General features: G+C 36.9%; 1 protein-coding gene across 5 annotated transcripts in view; it reads left to right on the top strand.

The window, feature by feature from the left end:
• Nucleotides 1-22,859, top strand: part of CTNND2 (catenin delta 2) — a 716,413-nt gene that overhangs the window by 120,098 nt on the left and 573,456 nt on the right. For all 5 annotated transcript variants that reach the window (XM_036410294.2, XM_036410290.2, XM_036410291.2 and 2 more), the window contains exon 2: nt 7,075-7,211. In XM_036410294.2, the coding sequence (XP_036266187.1) occupies nt 7,075-7,211 (137 nt within the window). The remainder of the gene's footprint in view (nt 1-7,074; nt 7,212-22,859) is intronic.

Genomic DNA, 22,859 nt, shown 5'->3' with positions numbered 1-22,859 from the left:
CAGCTTTCTTGAGTCTAAATAAAAAGGTGTAATCTCAAATGCTATTTAGAGAAATGCTCTTAATGCAAAGCCCATATTACTTATGCTACATGCTCTACTAAGCAACCATTATTGATTTTACAATAATGATGCATACATTAACTCAACAAGTATTTATTAACTGGGTGTATAATAGATAGTGAACTAAGTGTGGGAAATTGAACATAGAACAAGAAAGATTGAGCTTCTGCCCTAACTGTATTTAGTTATGACAACCATAAATTATTATATTGTGTATGTTATTAGGAAAAGCTGTAATATCTAATTTTTCTTTGAAAGGAAGAAACAGGGATGGGTGTATTTCGGTGTGTACAATGAATGATTCTGTACCATTTCTCTTGGTAGTGACATACTAGTTACAATACAGAATTGTCATTTTGGTGAGCAGAATGATTGCACAAATGAGGTATTCAATATTTTTGGTCCTGTTGCTAATTTACAATATATTAATCTACACATTCTCTGCACTCTACTAATAAGGTGTTTATGCTTATTCTTCAATTGTACATAATTGTGGTCTTTTAAATGTCCCTGTGGAGTGGTAGGCTATAAAAATCCAATCAAGCTGGAACTAGTTGGTTCAGTGGATAGAGTGTTGGCCTGCGGACTGAAGGGTCCGGTGTTCGATTCCAGTCAAGGGCATGTACCTTGATTGTGGGTACATCCCCAGTGGGGGGTATGCAAGAGGCAGCTGATTGATGTTTCTCTCTCATCGATGTTTCTAGCTCTTTGTCCCTCTCTCTTCCTTTCTGTAAAAAATCAATAAAATATTTTTTTTAAAAATCCAGTCAATATGTTAAATTATTCAATTTTCATACATTAAATTGCATATGTACATAGAAATATAAATAACAATATTTGAAGTATTCTAATGACCAGTCATTATCATGTTGGGCATGAAGTGATGACAGATTATGAAAGTGATGCCTAACAATGGGAGCAGAACTAAAGGTCAGTCTATTGTGTTAATATTTCTGTATTTTAGAAAACAGTTTGGAGAACTGAGGAGGGGGTGGAATTTTCTGGAAGAAGATGGGACACCTGAGAGAAGGAGCTAAGGCTAGATGTGGCAGCACACCGGGTTTACTTGTTTGTTTTGTGTGAGGGACAGGGAACTAAGGATGTTAACACCAGAGAGTCTCCAATTGAAGCCATTAGCTAAAAGGAAGTAAAGATTTTTCTGGAAGTTTCTAGCAACTGTAAAGGAAAGGATAAAAAGGGACCTGCCTAAAGAAAAGAGAAAAATAGCATTTAACAAGTAGTGTTTAGAAAACCTCAATCTTTACACTCCCCCATTCACATCAGAGTATAGTTTCTGTTTAGAGTTGCTATCAGCTGCCCAGATGTTAGCACAGGCGAGTCATAGGTATATGCTAGGTTGTAGGTTAACAGGCCAGGTCACCTTTACCTGCCCCAAATCTGTTACTCCGACCAAACCCTGGAATTACCTGGACTCCTTTTTGTTTTTTCTCAGATGCCACATGCAAGCCTCACAGTTCTCCCTTTATATTATATTCCTAATCTGACTACTTTTCACATTCTCTCTTGCTTACAATTAAGGTTACAGATGAAAGATTGCATGAAAAAGTTGAATACTGGTACAGATCAGGGTCATCAATAGAACTTCCTGCACTGATTGAAATGTTTACATTTTCACTGTTGAGCATATTAGCCACTGACCACATATGGCTACTGGGTAAGTAAAAAGTACACAGTGCAATTAATGAACTGACTTTTTAATGTTATTAAGATTTAAAGAGCCTCATATCGCTAGGAGCTACCATATTGGACAGTGCAAGTCTACCATAGCATGGCAAGAAATTGGATATTCTGGAGTTTGAAGCAATTAGGACCTATTAATCTGGGGGTGGGGTGGGAAAGAAAGAAACAAGTCTTGGAATCAACAGAGCATGAGGGCCCTTTGAGTGACAGAATGGGGAGAATTGAAAGAATAAGAGGCCAATGGGTTATACTATATAACCCTTATAGGAGTGGACAGCTTGGGATATAAAATTTTAGGATATTCATTTGAACCTCATAATCTTATTACATTTGAATATAAGGGTTTAAAATGAAAGGGCATTTCACTTTATGGGGCAACCTGCTTTTGTTAGTATTGTCATCCCAGCCAATTTCTCTAAATGTCTTACTGTATCCCATCTGAAAGTGGTGATAAAATGGATGTTCTTAAGATCGTGTTTTGTCTACCAAGATAATTTCCTACCAATGGATATTTTCTTTCATAAGCTTGGATTTACCCAAGTGTTCTGATTTGAAGTAGCACATGCCTTTTCCTGATGCCAAGGGTATATATCCAGTGAAGATGTCAACAGAGAGCTGTTTTAAATAGTTTCACCCTGCTATTCTCACCAGTTAGCAATCCTCTCAAGCCACTGCCTGAGAGGATTCAGAGGATGAAGCTGAGAACAATCTAATGTTGCCCATACTCGTTCACATGGTCTGCCGTAAGAAGATATCTTAGCCTGCGTGGCTTAAACAGTAGAAATGTATTTTCTCACAGCTCTGGAACCCAGAAGTCCAAGGTCAGTATGCCGGCAGGGCACATTTATGGCGAATCTTCTTCCTGGCAGCCACCTGTTCTCTGTGTCTTCACCAGGTAGAGCACATGTGTCAAACACAAGGCCCGCGGGCCAAATCCGTCCCGCCAGGCCTTGCAATGTGGCCCGCACCACGCTGTCATCACTGCACTCCACTGTGTTTCCATCACAATGACAGTTTATGACTGTTCAGTAAACCATTCGGCCCGCGATTTAGGCTGGATTTTAGATTTTGGCCCCTTCTCTGATTGAGTTCGACACCCCTAAGGTAGAGAGTAACACCTGTTCTTCTAAGGACAACAACCCTATGGGATTAGGATCTCAACCCGTGACCATATTTAACTTTCATTATCTCTCTAAAGGCCCCTTCTACAAATATAGTCACACTGGGGACTAGAACGATATGTATTTGGGGGTGAGGTGGGGGTGAAGATGGCAGCTGGGAGCAAGGAATTCAGTCCATAACACTACTCATGCATGTGAGGGCATGGAACAACACGATTTACTGCTGGGTTTTGTTGTTGTTGTTGTTGTTCTGTATTTTCTAGACATAGCACTTATAAGTTCTGCTAGAGAATTACCCACCCCCAATTTAACACTATTCTTTCCTTATTATTGTCTCTTTCCTCCTGTTGAAGATGGCTTTGTCTAAAATGCAATCTAGGTGTTTGTAGATTCCCATTTGACTAAGATTGGAAAGACTTATTACACAGTAATTGTGTAAAGAATATGAAAAGGTGTTCTATGTACGATGGGAAATATGTAGGTGTTGTATGTGGGAAAATGTCCACTGTACTCCTCAAATGAAAGCAAAATCAAAGGGTGAAAGCAGGATAGAATAGAGTGCCCATGTTGTTACTGACATGAGGAGGGGACATTCTCAGGGCACTGCTGGTGGGCAGCAGGGCAGTTTATTTTGGCTCCCCAAAGTCTGAAATATGCACAGCTTCCTCATTCCATCAATACCAGATTCAGGAATTTATCTATTAAAACTGTCAAAAATGTAAAAATGGAATAATATTTGCAAAAAATAGATACATTTTGATACCTATGGCTATTGGTACAAATATTTGTTACATTGCTATAGAAAAAACTTTGTTGATATAAGAAATAGTTCATGGTATTTTGCTGAGCAAAATAAAATTTTTACATAGAAAGCATTGCGTTGAGACCCCTTATATAAAACTTATCATGCAAAACGAGTCATTTCAGAAAAAAATATCAATAAAACATCTACCAAAATATCAAAGTGCATGCACTATCTGGGGTGGCAGGTTTACAGCTGATTGCTCTTCCTTTGCTGTGTGTGTGTGTGTGTGTGTGTGTGTGCATGTGTGTGTGTGTGTCCCTACATTTCTGGATTTAGCATAGATTAACTACTAATTTTAGTGGATTATCTCTAATTAAAACTGAAGCTCTTACCCATAGACTGTGAAGCCGGGAGGCTTAAGGCTCTTTATGCTTACCCTTCGGTGATCCACAGCCCTCCCTCTCCTCCCGGTGCTGTGAGATAAGGAGATTGGGAGTGGAGGCTGATTGGATTCCCCATCCATACTTAGTGATGACCTAGTGGTTCAGTTAACTCCAGACGTGAAAAATTATGAACCATGAAAATTATTCCAAGCCATTTTTGTGCAGGCACAGAGGTTGCCTTGGGTCACAGTAGCTCCGTCTCAAGGGGATAAGCCTTGTGAATTTCACTTCCCTTTCTGTTATTGCTATAGGAGAAAGGAGGCGCAGATAAACAGACTAAATTATTATTTATATTCTGGGGATCAGAATGGTCAAGTGCCTAAGGATATACCTTGATTCTTTGCCTATTAAATCTCATATTTTATTATGATAGGTTACTATCATACTTTTAAGAGTTACATTTTATATAAATTGGTGTGTAGACAAGCATTTAGGAGGCAGTACAGGTTATGTGAAATAGGTTGACACATCAAAGAACACCAAAATAGAAATGAAAAGAGAGAAAATCTGGGTTCTAGGTCTACTTATGTTACTTAATAACTTTGAGACCTCATATAATTTCTTTGTAAAAAAAAAAAAAAAAAAGTATTGATGGTAATACTGGCCCATAGCCTGAATTCACGTAGGCCCAATGAAAATAATTTAAAATACATAAGACTCCTCCTTTCTCAGCTTTGGGCTGCCTTGGACAGTGTCCCCTTTGGAAGTCACAGGCATGCCTGTGGGTGCAGATGCAAAGCCAAAGGTGGGTCATCTTAGCCTTTTTCTTTCCTTCTTACTTTCTGCCCCTGCCCCCTTCCTTCATCTCCCAAACCTCTCCTAACAGAAGGGCATGGCTTTCAAGCGATTTTACCATTTGTTCACCTGTTCATCTACATCCTTATCATTGAGATTTGAACAAATGAAAATAACAGGTATGAAAGCAAATTGAATACACAACTGTACCTATTATCCACCTGATCCCACCACCATAATTAATTAAATCTGTTTCTTTAATCCTATTGGCATCCATCACCTAAACTACTCTCAATAGCCATGGTTGCATTTTAACAAATTATATTTATTTTGATCCTTACTGTTTTCTCAAACTTTGCTTCCTAGTATTATTTCCCCAACCCTCTCATCTATTGTTTGTAACAGACTTATTTTTCCAATGCTGATCCAATCTCTATTGGTAGCAGCATAAAGAATTCACTACCAAAAATTAAAAACAAGTTAAAACTAAGTGGAAATTACCAATGAGCAAATTCGATGACCACTTTTTTCTTTTTGATTATATATTTACTGGCATAAGAAAAGGCCAAATCTATAAAGAATTCTCATGAGTTTACTTGAGTGGCCACATAGATGGGGAACAAGATATCTGCTCTGAAGACTGTTTTGGGGTATCTTTTATGCATTTGAAATTAAGGAGAGGATGTAGGAAAACTGGAGAAAGCTCAGAGAGGATTGGATTACAAGAGAGTTAACAAGATTATATGCTCTCTTGAGGGTTAATATTCTCATCAAGCAGTATTTCAAAGGCTCGTTAACCTAGATGCACAAGAACAATGGATAGGGCTGGCTTAAAACCGTTTACTAAAGTTATTGGCTTGAGGCATGACTACCCACCACGGCCTGCCCAGTTAATAATTTATAATCTGTTCACTATATGAGGTTACTTTGCATAGAACTCCTTTTTTCCCCCTACACATATTTAAAGGAAAATTTGTAATGGAGCTCTTTGGGTTTGCATAACCCTAAATTATTAACTAAGTGTAGCTAATAATACAGTCTGAGGGCTGCTATGAAAATTATGTCACTTAGTGTAAAAGCCAGAATGTACAGACATAGTGTAATAGGAAATACGTTTTAGCATTCACAGAGCACTGGTTCCTGGAAGGACATGGGATATGATAGCTTTAGGTAAGAAAGTTACCTTTATTTAGTCCTAGTCTTTTTTAATGAATAATGATTTTGTAATTTCTTGTTAAAAAATGTTGTTAGTTGCCCAGCCAGCATGGCTCAGTGGTTGAGCACTGACCTATGAACCAGGAGGTCAAGGTTTGATTCCCAGTCAGGACACATACCCAGGTTGTGGGCTCAATCCCCAGTAGGGGGTATGCAGGAGGCAGCCGATCAATGTTTCTCTCTCATCATTGGTGTTTCTATCTCTCTCTCTCTCCCTCTCTCTTCTTTTCTGAAATCAATAAAAATAAATTTAAGAAAACAAAACAACAATATTTTCAGTTAATTATTATTTCCTATACTGGTGAGCATTGCTAGATAATATATGTGACAAATATTTTGTTTAAGACAAATGCAATAGAATAAAATGATATTAGTTTAACCTGAGCATGTGTGTTCATTTAGGAACCGGGATGATGCTATGAGTTTCTCCTTCCTTTCATAAATGAACTCAGACAAAACAAACTATGGCAAATGAGCTTTGCCAGATTTAAGGAGCTTTGTTTACTCCTTAAGAGAGAGAACTTGGTAAATATTTGTGGAGTGGGCTAGTTATTTACTATATTTTACAAAACCAGCTAAGTTTCTTATGTTAATTGTGCTATTTCTTAATTATTTATAAATTATTAACCATTTCTTTTCTGTGATTTCTGTAGAAAGAGGAATTTAACAAGTTTTCTTTTTAGGTGGAAATATGCCAATGCCCAAGTAATAAATTTACCTAACAGATATGTAAAGGTGGTTTGACTAGCTTCTTTTTAAACTCAATATTTCTTTATATCTTAACTCTTTCTTGTAATCTTACTTTCATTTTCCTTCCCCCACTTATCTTGAAGATGAAACACAAAGTTGTGCATGTATTGGGGAATTTGGTTGGGGTTGCTGGACGAGGAACTGTTCTATTCATATGTTTCCCCTTCTGCCATTTTGTTATGGGTTTTCTCTGTAGTTCATAATTTCCATTTTGCCAAAGTGTATGGCTCAGAGTTGCCTGCTAGTTGTGTTTGTGGACAGTGATATCATCAGATTGCATTGAGTGTTTCCTCTTGTATTGCAGGAGCTATGCCTGTCCCCGACCAGCCTTCGTCAGCCTCAGAGAAAACCAGCTCCCTGAGTCCTGGCCTAACCACCTCCAACGGGGATGGCTCAGAAACAGAAACCACCTCCGCCATTCTTGCCTCAGTCAAAGAACAGGTAGAAACATTCCACTTATACTTATGGGCGTATTTAATCAAAAAGTTCTTTCCTATTGAACAATGATTGTTGGGGGGAAAAATCATGATTTACTAGTGGATTGTTGGCATTCATTATCCAATTAACATAAAGATATGGCTATAATTGTTTTTGACTCCATGTTTGTTTGTTTTTTCATAATTTAGGCAAATATTCTTGAAATAATAGCCCAAAGGGCAAAAACAACTTTACAGTCATGCTTACATATTGATGAAGTTTTGGCAGATTTGGTGATGGACCTAACTTTTAATACTATTAAATGCACTAAGCCAAATAATTTGTCTTAGAAAATATAAAGTCTAATAAGCCATCAAAATATATCCACAGGGCTGAAAACTAAGCATGTGTGATAACAGGTGTATATAATATTGGGTCAATTCAAATTTGCCTTCTCAGTGTTTCTGAGAGAATGGGTCTGGAAGAACACAAGAATTTCCCCTTTAAAAGTAATTGACATTTTGATTGTTTCTTCCTTCACATTACTTTGCCATAAAAATTGATAAATAAATAAAATTTGAAGGCTTAGATCTAAACAATTAATTTCTTAAAAGTTGTATTCCTTGTAAATAAGAGGTAGTAACTAATTAAAGAAAACTGGAAAGTCAGTATTTTTCAGTTTTTTTTTAGCATGTGCTAGAATATAAATGAGAATTGTTATTAACAAAGTGGGTTATATAATTGGGTTATGTGGTTGAATTAACAAACACAGTGGGTGAGAGTGGCATAACTTGTCTAATTTCAAGAATATCTCAACAGATCAATAGTCTAAATGAGGCAATGAAGGACAGTTACTCTACTCAAAAAAGGACTCTAAGTTTTGGTCTATTTGTTTGTTTGCTTGTTATATGTTGGGACTAATTTAAATAAAAGTAGGAAATCACCTTGATGGTCAAATTATCAATAGGGAAGTTGAAGGAAGCCATTGCCAGGCCCTGGCCAGTTACACAGTGCTTAGAGCATAGGTTTATGAACTGATGGGTCTTGGGTTTGATTCCCAGTCAAGGACACATACTTTGGTTACAGGTTCAATTCCCTGCTTTGGTCAGGGCTCATGCAGAAGCCAGCCAATTGCAGAAGCCAGCCAATTGCAGAAGTCAGCCAACTGATGTGTCTCTTTCACATTGATGTCTCTCTCTCCATCTCTACTTCTCCTTTCCATTCTCTCTACAAATCAATGGGAAATGATAATTGAAAAAATTTTAAAGAAAAAACAAAAGCAAAGTGTGCCACCAGATCAGGGGGTGTCCAGCTAAGTAGGTACACAAAAGAAAGTTAAATAGTTTAGTTGGATAATGTAGTTTGTGAAAATAGTAAGTAGGAGATTGGTTTGAGGCCTAGACAGTATTGCTTAATTAGTTTACTTTCAAATGCCAACCTGGGAGAGTTTTCTGATTATTTTTAAGAAACAGTGGAAAAGGTGAACAAAGGTTCATGCCACTTGTCTCCATGCACAGGGTACTGCTTGTAATGATTGGGTTATCCCAGGCTTCATTATTTTGGCATTATTTGGAAGCCTTGCTAGGCCAATAAATTCATAATAATGACAAAATATAAAACACAAGACATAACTTTAATAAGAAAATTCTCAGACCTGTCTGATGACAACTATAACATTTTGTCAAAGGACATACAGTGATTCAGAATAAATGGAAAGTCATGCCACAATCCTGTGTAGAAAAGCTTAATATCATAATCACATTACTCGCTCCCAAACTGACATACAACATTTAGACAGTTGTGATTAGAAAGCTGTGGCCAATGGTTCATTTCTTTGGCAAACTGGATCAGACTATATTAAAGATTACATAGAAGTATAAATATATGAGGCCAAGGAAATTTTTTATAAGAGAGATTTTCACCTTACCAAATATGTCCATCACAGTAGTGTCTAACTTCCCACATAGAGAATGATCTCTAGAAAATATAACTGCATGTTCAGAACAGGATCAAACATATAGTATTGGAGTTATATGCATTTGAAGTATTTTTGTTTTAGTACAAAGCAGGGGTTTAGATTGCATTAACATAATTGGCTAACCATCTGGAAGAAAACACCCACCAGCAAGTATGCAAATTAGCCCAACAAAGATGGCAGAAGCCATGGAGCTGGAGCAAGCAAGAGGCTTGGGTTTCCCCTGGCTTGGGTTTCCCCTGCCCTGACTGGCCCTGGCTTCCACTCAAAGCTACAAAGTTTCAATTATAGAAGATAAATAAATCCCAGATACCTGCTTCCAGCTGGCTCTGGCCTCCACTCAAGGAGGTGCTGAAAAAAAAAAGAAAGAAAGAAAAGAAATAGAAAAAAAATTAGGGTCTGGGAGCTTGGGTTGCTGGGGGACATGGCCAGCCTTAAAATGGCTATCAGCCCCTCATTCAGACTGGCCACACCCTCATGGGATGAGGGTCCTTGCTGGGGGGCTTGGCCAGCCTGCAAACAAACATCAGTCCCTCACCCGGGCTGGCCAGGCACCTCAGCAGGACCCCACCCTGATCCAGGACACTTCAGAGCAAACCAGCCAGCCCCCACAAGTGCACCAGGCCTCTATTTATACTAATAAAAGCTTAATGTGCTAATTAGACTGGGAGACCTTCTGGACGTTCTTCTGGACAAAGCCATGGTGGTGGGACCAAGGTAGAGGTGGTTAGAGGCTAAGAGGGGAGGGCAGTTGTGGGTGAGCAGGATGGTGGGGGTGGGGCCGTTGGGGGTAAGCAAACCAGCAGGGGATCCAGTTGGAGGCCAGCTGGCTTTCAGTGGGGGTTAGTTGGAGGTGATCAGGAGAATGGGGGGCGGGGGGGGCAGTTTGGAGTGAGCAGGCAAGCAAGGGGATAGTTGGGGAGGAGCACACTGGAAGGGAGACAGTTGGGGGTGATCAGGCTGGCTGGGGGGGGGGGGGGGGGGTGAGCAGAAAATGCTGGCAGGGAGGCATGTGAGTAGCTGGACATTCTTCCAGGGGTCCCAGATTGGAGAGGGTGCAGGCTGGGCTGAGGGGACCCCCCCTCCCCCCACCGGGGCCACTAGTACATGAATGATTGGTGCAAATTGGCAAAATCAATACCAAAAATAATAACAAGGAAAAACTCAACATAAAAAGTAGAAAAATGGGCCAAGAGAATATACGTGCCACAAATATAGGCAAAGTGCAGATATCATTAAAATAACAAGACTTCCGGTATTGATTAAGGATAAATGAAAGAATAGTAAACTAGGCAAAAAAAAGAAAATGAAAAGACAATTCACAGAATTAAAATGCAAGTAACCAATGAATACTTTTTATCCTAATGTGCAAGTCAGGGACATAAAATTCAAAATAATATAATTTTCTTTAATCTACCAAATAATAAACATTAAAATGTAGTATATATTGTAAGTGAGCCAAGGGTTAAGGTTTGAGGAAATTCACATTCTTTTTCATTCAAAATGTGAATTTGCATGGCTGTTATGTTTTTGAAAATTATATTTTTCTATGAATTGATATTTGAAATGTTCAATAGCCTTTGATTAGTCTAACTTAGACTGATACATTTTATAAAACTGAGTGAACTAAAACATAAGATTTTTATGCATATGGGAGTTTACTGTAAAATTATTTGCAATAGAAAAAAACATGAAATGGTATTTATGGTTGAAGAGTTGAAAATATGACATGTCTTTTATGTAAAATACTTCTTATGAAAGATATATCCTTTCTATGTGGTTATTAATAAAAATAAGTTGGACCCATATATCTAAACTTTGAAAAAGTTCATGAGGATTTTAGAAAGGAAATGACATAGTATTATGTTGTCTTGTTTAAAAAAATAGTAAATATGTTTTATTTTTTGCATATTAATGAGCTTCTACAAAAGTATAAAAGAAAATCAATCAATCAATTAGTCTTGGTTACCATTTGTGTTTTCAATTTTATGGAAATGGGTGTGGATAGATGGCGTAGAGGATTAGGAAGAGAAAAAAAAAATGGGGAAAAGAATTGGGAGATCAGAATAAATATTAGTTGGATAATAGGAAATATTCCTTTAGCTAAAATAGCAATGTCTGTAGTTGAGAGAGTGGATAAGCTGTCTTAAGCAAAGATACATTCCTGGGTAAAAAAAAATGGCCTCTCCAAATCCTTGATGAGACTTAAATAAAAATGTATTGGGAAGAGTTTGTTTTTTTTCCTTGATAATTTAAATAAATTCATTGTTCATGTTTGATTGAAAGCTGTAAGATTCTTTGTGGCAGATAAGTAATGTGAGGAGCAATGAAAATTTGTCCTGGGAAGCAGAGATTAGCAACTTGAAATACCCACATCAGAGGCTTGACTGTGAGGAACTATGTATAGTGTCTGCCCTTTCAAAGGCCAAATCCATAGACTTCCTTGGTATGACCCATACAAACAACTGTTCTCTTCCTTTACTGGAGGGTTTTGTTCTAAATTATTCTTAAGGTTTCTTTTTCCCTTTTTTCTCAGATATAGACCATCATCTTTGGAGTTAAAACTAAGTTAAATATAGTTTTTAAAGAGATTGGCCAAGATTATGGAAAAGTGACTTTACAAATTAATTCCTTCTATGATTCTTAATGATTATATGCATAATATTCTTATAAATCTGTTCACTTAAAGATATTGTTTGTCCTCTTTGGTACTAATAAGAACTAGTTTTCTCAAGTAAAAATCCTATTTATAAATTTAGGGAATTTGAAGTAATTTTTTTTTTGATACCACACTTTTGTACTACTGTAGTCCTGTCTCCTTAGAGGTCAGTTTTGCAAGATGAAGCCATCTGACTGCCATGTAATGGGTTACATAGTTGATTTGCTCATTCATTAAACATACAGAACAACTTATATAAACAAAGCACAATAAAGGGTAAAAAGTAAATGTGTATATAAAGAAAAATATCTGATAGAGGTCATTGGAATATGTTGTGAATGAGACTAAGTACACAAGTTTTTGGCAGGCTAACTGCATAAAAATAAATTCTAGTTTGTAACCATATAATGGAACTTAAGTCATGCAAACCCCAGATCGTGAAATACATCCCATATAGCATTGTATGGCATGATTAAGATATTTGTAACTTAAAACTTAGTATCTTTGGACTCAGCAGCTGTGGATTGCTCAATGAAGAGCTATTCATTGATGATTTTTTTTCCTTTGTTCTAATTTCCCATTTTGATTGCTTTTTTTTTTTTTCCTGGTGTACCATTGTTCATAGTATTCTTCACCTCCTACCCCCTGCTTTTTCCCTTTTTTTTTTGTTTTTTTGTTTTTTGTTTATAGTATTCTTTTAAAAAATTTAAAATATTTGTAAGGTAAGTAGTAGTATTCCATCTTTCATTTTTGATTCCAGTAATTAGAGTGTTCTCTCTCATTTTTTGGTCATACTAGGTAAAGCTGTATTACTTTTATTTATTTTTTTATTTTTATTTTTTACTTTAGTTTTATTGTTTAAAATATTACACATAGTAGTATACATATCTCCTTTTCCCCCTCCCATTGACTTTCCCCCAGACTCTCCTGCCCCCTGGTTGCTTTTTAACTGGTGAATTTTACATTTTTATGTCAACATAAATAGAACCTTGAATTCTGCTATACCCTGTGGGTAATTGCCTGTATTTCAGACCATGTAATTTATGACTGTTCCTAAGTCTCTCCTCGTATGGGGATTTAAGAGAGAGATAACTGGTTCCCATTTCCTATCCTGTAAGTGAATGTCTTTCACCAGAAGATAAGGAGAGGACAGAAGTAGGTTGTGTGATATCCTGGTCATATTATTTGAATAAATAACTGGCAAAGGTGATTGGTAACCATTTATCACAGATGTAGAGGCTAAAGAGTAAGATAAGTTGAGGGATTTATTTTTATGGATGAGAGACATCCCTATGATTATGGCGATGACCAAGAAGATAAATTAATGATGCTTGGGGAAGGAGGAAGAGTTTGATAATTTTAGAGGAAAAGTCACTGAGTGAATAGGATCCAGTACACCAGTGGAGGAAATGATTTTGAAACAACTATTATTCATTCGTGAGAGCAGGAGAGGGGCCGTGGATGTGGTTGCAGGTAGGCTGATGGCATGGAGTCTGTGTAGTGTTGGTCTGAGCCAAGGTGAAGAGGCAGAGGCAGCAAAGATGAGGTATGCAAGAGAGCGATTATTATGATGGATCTTGGAATGATACTGATTGAAAGGGGATATAGACAGAAAAATGGATAGGGGTGGTGGATTCACAATGTGAATGCATACATATGGTGAAGCTTGAGAACCTTGGGCTTGAAATCAAGAATTTAAAAGTAATTATAATTAACTAGAGGCCAGGTGCACAAAATCTGTGCACTAGGAGTGTGTGCGTGTGTCCCTCAGCCCAGCCTGCACTCTCACAGTCCAGGATCCCTGGCTCCTTACCACCTGCCTGCTTGCTGCTCCTTAGCACTGCCACAGAGGTGGGAGAGGCTCCGGCCACTGCCACCGCACTCCCCAGCAATGAGCCAGGCTTTTGGCTGAGTAACTACCCTTGGTGGTCAGTGTGCATCATAGTAACTGGTCATTCTGGTCATTCTGCCGTAATGGTTGCTTAGGCTGTTATTATATAGATGTCAAGACCTGGGTTCTGCCTCTGGGAAACAAGATCAAAACAAGACATGAGAGAGTAAACTTTTTGTGGACTATGTGCAAGCCCTTGTGAGAATGATGGTAAAGCAGTTGTGATGAGAAAGAGTGAGCTGAGGCTGGAATCACGCATTAATGGAGAGACCTGACGTGGCATCATCACCATGAGAAATATACATCTGCTCGTGATTGGCCTGCAGCCCTCCTGCTCTTCATTTGGTTACTTACACTCTTTAAAAAATTGTTATAATGTTGGACAAAAATTTGCATTAACTCATGCTATGTAGCATTGGTCTTTGTATGCATTTTATCTTAAATAAGTGTATACTGTATTCCTAAGGAAAAAAACATAACTTTCTGAAAAAAATACTAATTTCATAATAATATTTCTTTCCCTTCAGTTGATCAGTTTTTCATCTGATCATCAGTGCTTCCAAAGTTAGCATAGAAGGAGTCTTCACACATAAGCTTGAAAAAATCCTGGAGCATTTTTTAAATCTTTTAGCGCTCCTCTAGTTCATTGATATTTGTAAATTATTATGGCGTGGTAAATGTTTGTAATAATTCTACTAGCCAGGTATATTCATGAATAGATTACATAGCAAATGTCTGGGTCTATACCAGTACTTACATGCAAATGTGTGTATTCATTGCATTTATTTAATTGTGTTAGTCAGGTGTCTACTTACTGTATGCCTGGAACTGTGCTTCCTCTGAGAGATACATGGATTTAGGATTTAGAGTTTACCTTCAAGTAGACTGGAGTTAAAACTAAACACAACAAACTATAAAAAGAGTGATAAGCTCTTTAAAATCTGTACATAAAAGTTTAAGAAAACTCCCTAGTCCTGAAATGAGCAAACTGCAAATAATTTATAGCGATAAAAACATTCCTTAAGATTGACAGCATTTATAACCACAGACACACTATTACTACAATAATTTCTCTTGATGTTTAAATTCCACACAGATTGTAAATTATAGTCTTGATTTTAGAGGAACTTTTCAGTACCATTATTTAGGATTTTGGTAATTGCTAGGTGGTAAAGCAGAAGTTCTCGCTTTTGATCATTTTTATGACTGTACTTACTACAGGAAGGCAAGGGTAAAGGTCTTGCTGAGCTTTCACTATGGGCAAAACCATTGTGCAGAGCACTTTAGATTGGCTGTGTCATATGAATGAAGGTAGTAAGCATTTAAATAGATACCTCATTAAAAATCTAATGAAATCTTGATCTTTTACATGGATTCATGTGACAATTTCATGCCTTTATTTTTATTTAGCTTCTACACTTATAATTGCAAAAACACATTAGCTCTGTGTAACAAGAATATTATTGGAAAGGAACATGCTATAAACTGCTTCCTTGATTAGTATTCTTCCAGTGCCACATATCACTGCAAGATCTTTCAGCATTATTAGTGTTACCATAATGTGCAGCAATAGTTTCTGATAATGAAATGTGGAAAATGACCTATAACTATTAATCAGTTTCCAGAGTATATTTTGGAAAGCATCTTATGAAAGTAATGGCAAAATTATCATCCATGAAGAAAAGGAAATTAAAACACCTTTAAGAAAGGTCAAGAAGATAGAGAAGGATTATAAGCAAAGACTAGTGAACTTTATATTCATTTAATCAGAGAAGAAAAGAATTATACATATCACAGTGCCACAGTTGAACCTTTTTATACATATCACAGTGCCACAGTGAATATCAAAATTATAATGAGAATTACTTAATTGATGATTTTTTACCTTGTTTCAAGTCACATGCCCATTGAAAATATTTTAAGAAAAACAAAATTTTCCTGAATTTTGATTATAGAACCTAGACTACATTGGGATCAGTCATTGTTGGTTTTAAGATGGATTGAGATACAAAGGACAAGATAGAACTCAGCCAGAAGCTGTGGAACTGGGACCTAGTTAATGGTCTAGTTAATATCAAGGAAGGGGCAGAGCTCAGAGTCAGGAAATATCAGAAAGCCTTGTGAATATCATTAATGGCAGGCAGGGGCAGACAGACTGACCACATTGGGTGTTCATACTTCCAGCAGGGCAAAGAAAGACCGGGGGCTTATGTCAAATTTTGGAGTTCAGAGTAGGAAGGAAAGACTGACAAGACTTCCTGGGTGTGAGGTGAGTCTGTTTTTTTAATGAATCTTTTTCATCACAAAAATAATGGCAGGGACTAGAGATCAAGGAAAAACAAGGCTCACAAACCACTTGTATAAGAATTAATTTAAGAGTTCAGTCATGAGTGAATAATCCTGGGAATGTGATAATCTTTCTCTGCTCCCACTCCATGCTCCCATATATTTATTCTATTATTGCTGGTAAGTTATTTTCACTTTCCCCCAAAACATAATTTCCCCCTTAAAATTTTAGTTTATAACTCTTCTTAAGACACATGTGCTTTTATCTATCTTTATAATCAGTCTATACTCTCTTCTAAGTATTAATTTATTTCCTGTCTGCTCTTTCCTCTTTGAAGGTATTTTTTTCTAGAGGCTATGATGGGGAAAATATAAATGGACTAAGCTTTCATATGCTAAATGAGGACATAAGCTGTTGGTATGTGTGGTTTGTAACAGGACGCATTTCTAATGCTTCTTTCATGTTTATCATTAGAATTATTTGTTAGATATTTATATGTGAAATCACATTAATTATTTTAAATGCAATATTTTAATATTTTAATGAATTTCCCATTATAAAATAATCCATGCACCTTGTAGAAAAGTTTTAAAACTCAGGAAAGAATGAAGTTGAAAGTTTATATAGAATATAACTGCAACTAGATGTTGTTAATAAAAATTCAGGGAGATTTCACTATAAGATTTTTATACAACTATATAATTATTTGTTCAGTGTTATATTTTGCTTTATAAATATTTATACTTGATATAGTTAACATTACATTAAGAGTAGTTTTTCATATCATTAAATATTATTTGTAAACATTTTCCTAATGGCTGTGATTCACTGTGATTCACTGTGAATTACTTAATATTACAATGTCATTTAACTTTCCCATCTTTGTTGATCACTTAGGTTGAGTCACTCCCCCCCCCCCCCCCCCAAAAAAAAAGACATGTTATGTTTCCTGGTACATAAATAATTGGGTCTACTTTGACAGGAGCTGCCTGGAGCAGTTTTGAGAAAGAGTTTAAAGACTCTTACAAACTCACTGGGAAAATATGTCCTACTTAATTACTGGGAGCCACAGGCAGGACCTATTATATAAAGCAGGAGGTCCTGAGTATAATAGTCAGTGCCCTACATAGGGTTTGCACAAAGTTGGAAATTAACAGACAGAATATTCTAGAAGGAGTAAATGGGGAAAACATTTTCAATATTCAGAGAAACTAAACCAAGTATCCTAGCAATTATCATAGAATAAGAAATGATGTTAATTAGTACCTCAGAATAACAAAGACATTTTTAAAGGACACATATTAAATTTATTTACAATTTATATTTATGAATATCTATAAAATCTATATGTAAAGCATTTCATCAGATATATAATTAATGACTTCTTTCTTTAGTAATAATTTTGGGTGATATTTTCTATTTATGATCAAAAGTTGATGATTTAAAAAAAAAAAAAAATATATATATATATATATATATATATATATATATTCATTTTACCTACCTAAAGCCATATAGGAAATTGCTGTCCAATTGAAATGAGAAGTTAGACGGTTTTACTCTGAATCCAGTGCTTTTTCATTATGTTACATTGTCTTATAATCTATAGTAATAAAAGTGTAATATACTAATTAGACTAGACAACCTTTCAGATGGCCTTCAGGATGTAGCCAGGGCTGCTAGGGAAGCCCAGGTCCCAGGTGCCAGAGGGAAGCCGGTGCCAGCAGCTGGGGAAAGGAAGGCCTACTCTTGCATGAATTTTATGCATTGGGCCTCTAGTTTAGATATAAAATGGTTTAGGATACATTTGCTATATTATCTATACTAATAATAGAGGGATATGCGAATTGTCTAGCACATTATCACAGTAATGACCAAACAGTAGGTTGCATGAGGTGACCAGGCTGGCAGGGGGGTTAGTGAAGGACGACCAAACACTGATCAGCAGGCTGCATGGGCAACCATCCCGGGAGAGTGGAGAGGGGGGAGGGGGCGCAATTGGGGGTGACTAGGCCGCGGGGGGGGGGGGCAGTGAGGGGCAACCAGGCTGGCAGGAGGAACGGTTGGGATGACTAGGCCAGCAGGGGTGTAGTTGGGGGCAAACAGGCTGGCAGGCAGAGGCAGTTAGGGATTATCAGGTTGGCCGGGGGACAGTTAGGGATTATCATGCAGGCAGGCAGGTGAGCAGTAAGGAGCCAGCGGTCCCAGATTGTGAGAAGGATGTCTGATTGCCATTTTAGGCCTAGATCAGGCCTAAACAGGCAGTCAGTCATCCCCCTAGGGGTCCTAGATTGGAGAGGGTGCAGGCAGGTCTGAGGGGACTCCCCCAACTCCACCCTGTGCATGAATTTTATGCACTTGGCCTCTAGTTCTTTTATAAGAGAAAAATTTCTCTATGACCAAGATTTTGCTGATTTCAAGTTTAATGGTTCCCCTGCCTGCCTAGGTCTTATTTAACTAAGAAAAGGAAGGTGTGTAACTTTACATCAATTTGATTTGCCTTATATTTTTGGAGTCTGAAGGAATTGCTAATAGGAGTCCAAATAAAAATAACTCAGGGAACTTAGATACCTCATTGTGAATGTCTGCAGAGGAGATGTGTTAGGAAGGGAGTTCTGTGGGTTAAACCACAGCATTGCTTTTTTCCAGCATTCCTGTTTCTGAGAGGCAGTGGCTTGGGTGGACGTTATCTCTAGCCTGCATCAGGGGCACAAGTAAAAAGCCTCAGGCAGCCCATCGATCATGTTCAAGTTGCTGTCACTCAGCTGCAGTAATTAGAGGAATGTGCAGATCCATACCTTGGGCTCTAAAGGAGCCAGTTATATGGTCCACTTCCATAGAAGAGTGAAGACCATCACCTCCTTTTTTACTAATGACAGGTCCTGACTTTCACATTCCACTCCAGGCCTCTGAAAGAAGGTGGACTCCTTGCCTTGTTATCAGGAGAACAGACACAATATGAATAAGATCAAAACTAACAGATATAACTTTTGACAGGTATTCTTCAGCATTGAAAGTAGCCAATACTAAATAGATCCATTCACCAAGTCCATACATGTTGTTATCTGGGGATGCCTTCTGAAGCTTACATATCCTGGAAGGTCTGTGGGGTGAAGAAGTTATGTACATAATTAAAACTTAGAATTACAAAATAGTTCATCCAAGATGATTCCATCATTGCTTTAGGCAAGTACAAGCAATCCCAATGCACATTTTGAGATTGCCATCACTTCTGCTCCGGGAAGTAGAATTCTGAGTTATCAGTTCAAGGTGCTTAAGTCTGAGTTGATTTGTAGTGTTTGAAGTACAGTTATAGTCCTGTTGGCCTGTACCCACACCCGCTTCCTGAATAGAGGAGAAGCCCCATGAAAACAAAACATCTGCTCTGTATCAAACCCACCTATTAGCTAACTCAGACACTTTTCATAAATAGTACCATGTACTACATTACTGAAATTGCCTGCTGTAGACCTCCTGTCAATGGCCAGAGGCAATTTATTTATTTTTTCTGAGTCCTTATATTTAAAGTTTATTTCTTTTTAAAAAATGTATTTATTTATTCATTTTTAATTTAAATTCTTTATTGTTTAAAGTATTACATAAGTCTCCTTTTTCACCCATTGACTTCTCCCCAGTCCTCTAGCACATGCTCTCACTCCGCTATCCCCGCCTCCCGCCTGTGTCCATTGGTTATGCTCATATGCATGCATACAAGTCCTTTGGTTGATCTCTTAGCCCCTAACCTCCCCACCTTCCCTTATAGGTTGGACAATCTGTTCCATGCTTCTCTGTCTCTGGTTCTATTTTTGTTCATCAGTATATGTTGTTCATTATATTCCACAAATGAGTGAGATTATGTGATACTTATCTTTCTCTGACTGGCTTATTTTGCTTAGCATAATGCTCTCCAGTTCCATCCATGGCTGTTGCAAATGGTAAGAATTCCTTCTCTTTTAAAGCAGTATAGTATTCCATTGTGTAGAAGTACCACAGTTTCTAATCCACTCATCTGCTGATGGTCATTTAAGCTGTTTCCAAATCTTAGCTATGGTAAATTGTGCTGTTATGAACATAGGTGTGCATATATCTTTTCTGATTGGTGTTTCTGTTTTCTTGGGACCTATTCCCATTAAGAATCTATACTGTAATATCTGTATTTTGGGAATTCTGTTTATATCAAGAACAAGATTTCAACCCTCCACTGAAACACCTTCCAACAGCCCAACTTTAATATCCTGTAGTTATATGATGACTCAACTTTTATGGGGACCTGGGATAAGAACTTACTATACTGGGAGCTTTTCTGGATTGTATGGTAACCTGATACTGAAAACCTTTTCCTCACTGTTGTGACTTGATTTAATAGAAAGGAAAAGTTTTAGTCCTAGGTATATAACACTGCTATTAATACTAATAATAATTAACAACTACATCATTTTCTAAAAAACACCTGACTTTATTGAATTGTTTATGGAGTAGGGTTGTGGCCACGGGAGCCTCTTAACTTTTGGTTGCCAGCCTCCAGAAAACTCCAAACACAAAAAAATTTATATATATATATATATATATATATATATATAAAATTATATATATATAATTATATATATGTAATTGATTTTTTTACAGAGAGGAAGAGAGAGGGATAGAGAGTTAGAAACATCAATGAGAGAGAATCATTAATCAGCTGTCTCTTGTACAACCCCTACTGAGGATGTGCCCACAATCAAGATGCATGCCCTTGACCAGAATTGAACCGAGGACCTTTCAGTCCTCAAGCTGATGCTCTATCCACTGAGCCAAACTGGTTTCAGCTATTTCCCATGTATTTGTATTGAGGGTATGAGTTTATAAATTAATTTATTGTGTTTTCCTATTCTATTTTGGCTTAAAAGCAAATGTTATGCTAAATTGTGATAAAAGTCCTTAGCTTAGTTGTGTGGAACAAGGGTCTCATCTCCACTGTTATATTGATTATACTCTTCTGCCCTTTTTTAAATAGTTGTATTGGATCTCTGTCTAACCCTGTGAGCTACCTTCACATGGTTTCAGAATTAGCCCATTTACATTGATGAATCCCAGGCCCCTGGAACTACAATTTCCTCTGTAAACAACTTGAATCGAAACTCATTTAATTGTTTGGAATGAGATATTTTCAGCTTAAATTGAGGTACATTAACCTAAACCTGATCTTCATTAATAAAATATATAGGTGATTATCTTTGTCCTCAAACTAGACTGCATGCCTTATTTTAGCAAAAGGGACAAAAAAATAAACAATTACCAAGTTAGCACATGAATCATCAACTCCACATAAAAATACATAAATACCCAGTCCTTTTTGTTTATATGCAATTATGCCAAATATTTGTTGGCTATTTTTTAAAAATAAATTTAAACTACCCTTTGAAAACATACTGTTTACCTAAGTATTGAGTGATTCAATTATTTGCTCATTATTTGCTTATTTTGTATTTCGCTTCTATTTGGGATTTTTTGTGTATGTGTGCATATTTTTACTTTATTTATATTTGTGAGTGCATATATAGCACCATCTATAGTCTTGGCTGACACCAGTACCAACTTGCTAGCATTTCCAATGATCCATCTTTAGTTGAGCCTTGGTTAAGGTAACATCTCCCAGAAATTGAGTTTGATTAAATAAAGGCAATCAAATCTTAGAATACAAATTACACATATTTATTAGTTTATTACAATCAGATGGGAATCCATGCTTCTTAATTAGTTTATATCAACTTGATGAGTTGTTCTTCACCAGTCTTTCTTAGAAAATGAAACAAATACACAACCTTAAACTCAGGATGAATTCATGAAACCCAAAGGTAAACTGACTTTTTGTTTGATTGTCACTTAGGAAATTGGGAAACAGGAAGAGGATATTTGGCTGAGATAGAACCATAATACATTAGCCTTTAGAATTTTATTTATTGTCAGATTCTTACAGGAGATGTTCTATAAATATAATGTTAAGAAAGAGGTTGGGCAGTTTTTGAAGTTCCTTGATTTACACTTAACTATGTTAAATTTCTCCACCTTCAACTTTCTGGGAGAATATGTAGATTTTTTTTTCTCACTTTTCTTAATTAAACTCTTCATAAAGAAATAAATGTGTCTAGAAATCAGGGCATTTGTGTTTATGTGATTTAAAATTCTCTAAAATCACAAGTGTGTAGCCAAATCCCAGAGCATGTCTGATACCAGAAGTCTGGGGAGGGTCGGGGGTGGGGTTGTGGGGACTAAAGAAAGCAAGTTGCCTTCTTGTCTTGGTCACACATGAGGACAGTTCCTACAGAAGAATGAGCTCAGAGCCAGAGCAATTTAACCCATGTAAATCAAATCCCTTATATACTTAATTAGCTGTGTGCACAACTAAATTGCTATTCTTTTTTATTTTTTTAAAATTTTTGACTAGACTATATATTTTTTAAGCCTAATGACTTTATAAGAATATAAATTTTTTTTCAGAATAATGTAAAGGACTCCAGAAGTACACCAGAGAAGAGAAACATCACCTCTTTGGGGTGGCTGCCAGGCTCACCCTAAACTCCTACTCTATGTACCGTCCCAGACACCCAATGTTTGTGCTGGCCACAGAGAACTGAAACACATTTCTCTGAGTCTTTTGATTGATTATACTCTTCTGCCCTTTTTTAAATAGTTATATTGGACAGAAAACAAGGTCTCAGCAGTGTTTATTGAGTGAAATCTGACAGTCTACTGTATGTGATTTGGGTAATTGGAGACCTTGTTTTCTGTCCAATGAAGCAATCTAGAGTGGTCTGTTGTTGAACTTTTTGAGATATCACTAGATATCCTAATATCCTCCCTATAAATTATTTTTT

This window comes from Pipistrellus kuhlii, unplaced genomic scaffold (assembly GCF_014108245.1).
Source record: "Pipistrellus kuhlii isolate mPipKuh1 unplaced genomic scaffold, mPipKuh1.p scaffold_m20_p_4, whole genome shotgun sequence".
In the NCBI taxonomy this organism is placed as follows: Eukaryota; Metazoa; Chordata; class Mammalia; order Chiroptera; family Vespertilionidae; genus Pipistrellus; species Pipistrellus kuhlii.
Note: the sequence above shows the minus strand (reverse complement) of the source record. Positions and strands in the feature narration are given on the sequence as shown.